Source organism: Belonocnema kinseyi, chromosome 7 (assembly GCF_010883055.1).
Source record: "Belonocnema kinseyi isolate 2016_QV_RU_SX_M_011 chromosome 7, B_treatae_v1, whole genome shotgun sequence".
Taxonomy (NCBI): Eukaryota; Metazoa; Arthropoda; class Insecta; order Hymenoptera; family Cynipidae; genus Belonocnema; species Belonocnema kinseyi.
The window spans coordinates 16,150,723-16,157,947 of NC_046663.1; the positions used below are offsets into that span (position 1 = coordinate 16,150,723).

At 31.7% G+C, this 7,225-nt stretch overlaps 1 protein-coding gene across 1 annotated transcript; it reads right to left on the reverse strand.

Annotated features, from left to right (window-relative positions):
* Positions 1–2,399: 2,399 nt before the first annotated feature.
* On the reverse strand, positions 2,400–2,846 carry LOC117176350 (global transcription regulator sge1-like). The gene has a single exon (XM_033366591.1). It carries the CDS (start codon positions 2,844–2,846, stop codon positions 2,400–2,402), a length of 447 nt encoding a protein of 148 aa, XP_033222482.1.
* Positions 2,847–7,225: the final 4,379 nt, after the last annotated feature.

Genomic DNA, 7,225 nt, shown 5'->3' on the forward strand with positions numbered 1-7,225 from the left:
TGGCCACAGTCTGCCGATTTCAAAATTTCAAAGAGGAAATGATGCCCGAGGAAGACATGCCCATTTTTGCCATAGTCTTTATATTTATAAATTTCACTAGGGAAGTAATGCCCGTGGAAGAAATGCCCATTTTTGCCACAGTCTCTATATTTCTAAATTTGACTGGGGAAGTGTTGCCCGGCGAAGAAATGCACATTTTTGCCATGGCCTCTATATTTCTGAATTTAATTGAGGAAGTGCTGCCCTTGGAATACATGCTCATTTTTGCCATGGGCTGAAGATTTAATATTTCAATTGGGAAAAGATGCATGGGGAAGGCATGCCCATTTTTGCCACAGTCTGACGATTTTAATATTTCAATGGGGAAGTGATGCCCGGGGAAGACATGTCCTATTTTGCCATATTCTCTGTATTTCTAAATTTCACTGGGGAAGTGATGCCCGGGGAAGACATGCCTAAAATACCCCCTGCTTCGTGTACGTTCAAATATACTAGGGAAGTGTTGTCCTGATTGGCCTCAGAGTTGGGGTAAGTGATGTCCAAGGCAACCATGCGACTCGGGGAAAATTTAAATCGACTAAAAACAAAATTAGTATCTAACAACTATCATCTTCCTTTAATTAATGTCATTATCGCTGAGCGTGTGCATGAAATTTATAAAAGTTCTAAAAATTAAAATAAATCGATTGATACTCACAATGAATTTGATTTAAAAGTTAAGTTACCGTATAGACAAGGTCTCTCTAAACGCTTACGAATTTCATTTAAAAAATTTAACATGAATGTTTATTTCAAAAGCTTTTACGGCTCAGATAACTATTTATTAAAAAAAAAATATAGGGAAAGCATTGAAAATTTGTCTTTCGTTATTTATATGATAAACTGCAAATGTTGTAATAAAGTTTATATAGGTGAAATTGGAAGTAGATTAAGAACTAGAATTGTTGAACATAAAAGAGATTGTACAATTGGGAATTTAAATACAAGCTTGCCACAACACTTTTGGAATTCTAATCAATATCTCGATTTCGAATTCAGCAATATTAAAATTTTAGCTACTGAAAAAAATACTTATCAAAGACGTATTATTGAATCTATATTCCTAAACAAATTTCGAAATATTTCTGTTAATTTACAAAATAAAATTTTATATATTAATAAAATTTAACAAAGCATAATCGCTGTTTCCAAAACACTTATAACGGTTTCATAATCGTTAATAATGTAGTTTTTACGCTAAAAAAAGCCTCTTAAATTTTACGAGGCTTTCTCTTTTTACTCATCCTTACTAATTCTTTGGAGTTTTACTTTTTTTAAACTTCAATAACGTATAAACTATTTTTAATTATGACACAAAAAAATGACGCGTATTGACTCAAAAATTGAAATGATTGTTGTTTCGCTTACAAATCGTTTTAAACTAAGGTATTATTTTTAAAATATTTTTTGCTTATAAATAATAAATTTTTAAAAACTATTTATATTTATTTTCAAGATTTATTAGCTTACTATAATTATTATTTAGATACTCGGAAAAAGGCACGTATTGATGCCGAAACGTCGTCGAAGTTTTAATTTTTCTTCTAAAAATAAATGGAGTTGAATTGATAGCTCTAATTTGTTTTTATTTTGAAGACAGAAGAAATAATTTTTCTACAATTCATTATACTCACGTATAGATTCAAGAATAATCGCCCATGTTAGGATCAGCTTAGGAACAATCGTCATTTTTTCTGATTGAAAACAGCTAATTGCTGCATTAATGCAAACTCTGTTTAACCTTGTATAACTGATGATTATTCTGGCGCCTTATTATATTTTATAATTGATGCTACATTCCTTATCTGATTTATTGCCCTTGCACAGAGCTTGGCCTTGTAAAATTTTTAACTTCGTTAACAATTAATTATATTTTTCTTTTCCGTCAAAAATCTTCCATTTCATTATAAAGGGAGTATTAATTACACAGTATCGAAAAATGGTTTAGGGTGTCTACTGGGATTCTAATAGGTATACTTTACGTTTTTGGGGTCGCTGAATACAAATCCGTTCGCGAATTAAGCTAGCCCGTCAAGATTTGCAGTAAAATTTAAAAAAATTCTAAACACCTGGAATTGCTGCATAAATTTCTTCCCCAAACCTACAAAACCCATATTAGCGAGCTCGATATCTCAAAAACCTAAAAACCCCTAACGCACTAATCCCAAACATACAAGCCCATAAACCTCAAAACCACCAACCTCAATTCCACAAACTCAAATACCTTACATTGTATGATTCCAATGGAAAAATTAATATATTTCGGGGTTTCTGGGTTTGTGGGTTCGTCGGTTTGGAGTTTGTGCATTTGGGGTTTGTACATTTGTGGATATGGAGTTTGTGGGTTTCAGTTATGGGGCTTAGGGTTTCTTAGTTTGGAGTTTGGCAGCTTCTGGGTTTTGGGTTTGTGGTTTGTTCATTTGTGGATATGGAGCTTGTGAGTTGGGGGTTTGTACATTGTGGATATAGAGCTTGTGTATTCGGAGTTTTTGGATTTCTGGTTGGTGAATTTGGAGCTTTTTGGTTTGGTATTTGTTGGTTTGTTGATATAAAGCTTGTGGGCTTGGGGCTTGGGGTTTGTGGGTTTGGTTTTTTTGGGTTTGTAAATTTAGGGTTTGTGAGTTTCTGGGTTTGGGGTTTGGGGTTGGTAGATTTTGTGCGTTTGGGGTTTGTGCATTTATGGATATGGAGTTTGTGGGTTTCAGGTACGGGGGCGTATGGTTTCTCAGTTTGGAGTTTGGCAGCTTGTGGGTTTGTGGTTTTTTTCGTTTGTGGATATGGAGCTTGTGAGTTGGGGGTTTGTACATTGTGGATATAGAGCTTGTGTATTCGGAGTTTGTGGATTTCTGGTTGGTCGGTCGATGTTCAAAATTCTTGATTTTTTAATTGAATTACATGCTTAGAAAATAAAATAATGAATTTGTTCTTTCTTGTTTAATATTTTAACTTTTTAGTTCAGAATTTTGGAATTTTATTCAAAATTATTCTTTTTTGGTGATAAAGTAGTAATGTTGTTAAAAAATTCATTCTTTTCAGTTGAAATTTACAATGTTTGGTTGAAAATTGGAAAACTAGGTTTTAAATTAGAACTATTTGCCTCAAAAATACAAAATCTTTTCTTTTTCGTTCTTTCAGATTCAATTTTTGATTAAGAATTTTTAAATTTCATTTAAAATTTTCCTTCTTTGGTGATAAATAAGTCATTTTGTTAAAAAATTCATTGTTTTTGTTTGAAAATTACAATGTTTTGTTTACAAGTCTTAAATTGTGCTAAAAATTCGTTTTTTCCGTTACAAAATTGTTTTTTTTTTGTTTGAAAATTCATCCTTTTGGTTAAAAATTCAACAACTAGGTTTTAAATTTGAAATATTTGCTTACAAAATAAAAAATCATTTGTTTTTCTTTCTTTAAAATTCTATTTTTTGTTAAGAATTTTATTAAAAATACGTCTTTTTTGTTTATTAATTAATCTTTTCCTTTAAAAATTCATCCTTTTTAGTTGGAAATTCCACTTTTTGGTTGAGAATTCCTAAATTTGGTTAAAAACTCGTTTTTTTCGGTACAAAATTAATTTTCTTGTTGTTGAAAATTTAGGTTCGCGGTTAAAAATTTAACAACTAGGTTTTAAGTTGAAGTACTTTCTTAAAAAGAAGAACATTTTTTCCTTTTTTAAAAATTCAACTTCTAAATGCAGAATTTTTTAATTTTATTGAAAATTAGTGTTTTCGGTACTAATTTCATCTTTTTGTTTGAGAACTTCTCTTTTTTAGCTGAAAATTTAATTTTCAGTTAAGAACTCTTTAATTTTGTAAAAAATTCTTTTTTTTTTTAGTTAAAAATTAAGCAACTACATTGTAAATTTAAACTGCTTTCTTAAAAACTAAAAAAAAATCTTTATTGATAATTTAACTTTTAAGTTGAGAATTTTTGAATATCATTCAAAATTCGTCTTTTTTAGTAATAAATTAATCTTTTTGTTTAAAAATTTGTTTTTTTTTTAAATTAATTTTTTGTTTGAAAGTTCATTTTTTTCAAATTGATTTAGTAATTGAAAGTTGACCTATTCTATTTTTGAATAGCGAAGTAAGTCATGAAAATGAAGGTCAAAAAAGAAGAATGAAGCTACTTAATACCAAAAAAAGGTCGAGGCGAAGCGTACAATATTCTATTGTTGGTCGAAAATGACTCTTTTTTAAGTGAAAATTCAACTTTTGTTTAAATTAAAATGTTTTGTTAAAAGTTCACTTTTCGTTTAAAATTGATCTATTTTAGTTGAAACTTCAACTTTTGAGTTTAGAGTTCAGATATTTTGTTGGACGTTAGTCTTTTTTGGTATAAAATTAACTTTTTAAATCAAAATTTCATATTATTCGTTTAATAATTCAACAGCATTTTATAGAAAATTTGCCATTTGATATTGAAAGTTCAATAATTCAGAAAGAAAGAAATCAACTATTTGGTAAAAAATTAGTTTTTTTATAAATTAAAATTATTTTTTTAATTAAAAGCTTCAATATTCAATTTTTGGTTAACGCTTACCTTCCTTAGTCTAAAAATTAAATGAAACCCAGATTAACTGACGCATAATGTTATGTTTGGTACACGGCTGCGTAGACAATTTATATTTTATTATATATAATTTATTATTATTTTATTTTATTTATTTATTATTTCTATTGTTTTTTTTTCTTTATCGTTATTTCATTTTATGATTATATATTATATATTATAATATAATGGCAACTTGACTCTTGGGGAGGGGGGCATAAATTGGTAACGTAGTTTATTGATGATCCCTAAGCTTCGCGCGGCATTATTGAGAAAGTCGGATCCGAACTTTGGGTGAGTCGAGGAAAGCACAGGAGTGCAGGTAGAGTCCAAACTCTTGTAAGAATTAACGGCACTATTAGGAGTGGCATTATTAAGAAGTTCCGCTTTTTAAATGAAACAAATAGTGTCCAAAAATAATGTTTGTAATTCAAAGTAGAAGAAACACGTCATTATTTAAAATTATGCAAATTTTCTACATTAAATTATAGAAAAAAGAGGTCAGGAACCAATTTTTCAAATATTTATTCCAGGTGTAATCGTTCCACTTGAAAAAATCCTGCAATTGGACGTCTAGCACCTACTGGAGTTTGAACAATTTCTTGTGAGGTCATTGTGGAAACCGTGCCTTCCATGTTTATTTTTGCGCGTTTCATACTTTTACCAGCAAAGGCATAAATTCCAGCAAGTGTATTAGTGCTCACCAATATTGCAAATATCTCACCATAGGATGTTGATAAAACAATTTGTTCTTGGGTTGGTACAGGCTCATAGACATCATTCGCAAATCTCCATTTAAGGCGCGTATTATTGGGAAAAGTGTATCTTCGCAGTTCGAACACCCGGGGCGGTTTTGTCATGGAACAAAGCCGAATAAATTTTAGGTGTTCCAGACCATATCCACGACCATCTGACGAAGGAAGCCTGGTAGGTGGGACTATGCATCTACTAGGTTGAGAAGGCCTGAAAAAAGAAATATCTGGAAAATAAAGTCGGACAGGGAGAGGAGGCGCTCAAGAAGAAGTCTTGGGAATAGAAGGCCTGGCAGGGAGAGAAAGCCTTAAAGAAAAACTGTCTGTAAAAGAAGGTCTGCCAGGAGAAGAAGGCATTGCAGAAAAACTGTCGGAAAAATAAGGTCTGGCAGGAGGAGAAGGCGTTAAAGAAGAAAATATGATCCAACAGGGAGAGAAGACCTTGAAGAAGATCTGTCTGGATAAGAAGGTATGGCAGGAGGAGAAGTCTTTGCATAAGGATTATCTAGAAAAGAAGATCTGGGAGGAGAAGAAGGCGTTAAAGAAAAACTCTTAGGAAAATATGAGCTGGCACGAAGAGGAGACCTTAAAGAAGAACTGCCTAGAAAAAATGTCCAGCAGGAGAAGAAGGCCTTATAGAAGAACTGTCTGGAATAGAAGGCTTGTCAGGAGGAGAAGGCTTTGCATAAGGATTATCTATAAAAGAAGTTTTAACAGCAGAAAAAGGTCTTACAGAAAAACTGTCTGGAAAAGAAGATCTGGCAGGAAAAGAAGGCATTAAAGAAAAATTCTTAGGAAAATATGATTCGGCAGGGAGAGAAGACCTTGAAGAAGAACTGACTAGAAAAGAAGGTCTAGCAGGAGAAGAAGGCCTTTCAGAAAAACTGCCTGCGAAAAGGTCGTCTGACAGGAGGAGAAGGCTTTGCAAAAGAATTATGTAGAAAAGACGTTTTGGCAGCAGGAAATGGTCTTGAAGATGAACTGTCTGGAAAAGAAAGTCTGGCAGAATGAGAATACCTTGAAGAAGAACTGCCTGTAAAAGTAAGTCTGGCAGGATGAAACTCATCAAGATGGAACGAGGCAGAAGGATTCCTGGCATGAGGAGACCTGGACCTGGACCTTTCAGGAGAATGACGTCTTTCAGTATAATTAGAAATTCTTCGACGAGGAAAATTAGGAATAGGAACATCATCAGGCAAATTGTCAAACTGTAAACTCAATTCTGCAACAAAAAGAAACAAAGAATTATATTTTTCCAACGTATGTGAAGCAAGATAGAAGGTTTGCTTTTGAAAAAGGAGCTGGCACTAAATGTATAGAATATGTCTTCTTGACAAGATTTCTAATTATATTATTTTTTGTAATTTGGAATCTGCAGATCAATAATTTGAAGAAAAACAAATTACAGAATAAGGGAGAACTTTTGTTTGAAAAATAAACACAAGCCCAACGTTTACAAATACTTACATTTGAAAATTAATGGACCCGTCTGAATTTTCTAAATTTATCAGCTGCACTTTTTGGACTCGATATAAGCCCTTATTCGTCTTCATACTATATTTCTGCTATAAGGTCGCTTACTATCACCAAAAGAATGATACGCGGAAATAAAAATTTTCGATGAAATGTTGTTTATTTATGTTATAAACAAATGCATATTTTGACCATTTTAGACAAAAAGAAACCGCTTTCTCTACCGAGCTTGTTGAAATTATATTGCCAATGATATTTTCTCAAGAAATTTTTTCCACTAATCAATATTTGTTTATTTTATAAACAAATTATACGAATAAATGCACATTTTGGCCGTTTCTAGGAAAAAAGAAATCGTTTTTTCTGCTTACCTTGCTAAAATTATATTTTTAATAACATTTTTACAAATTGTT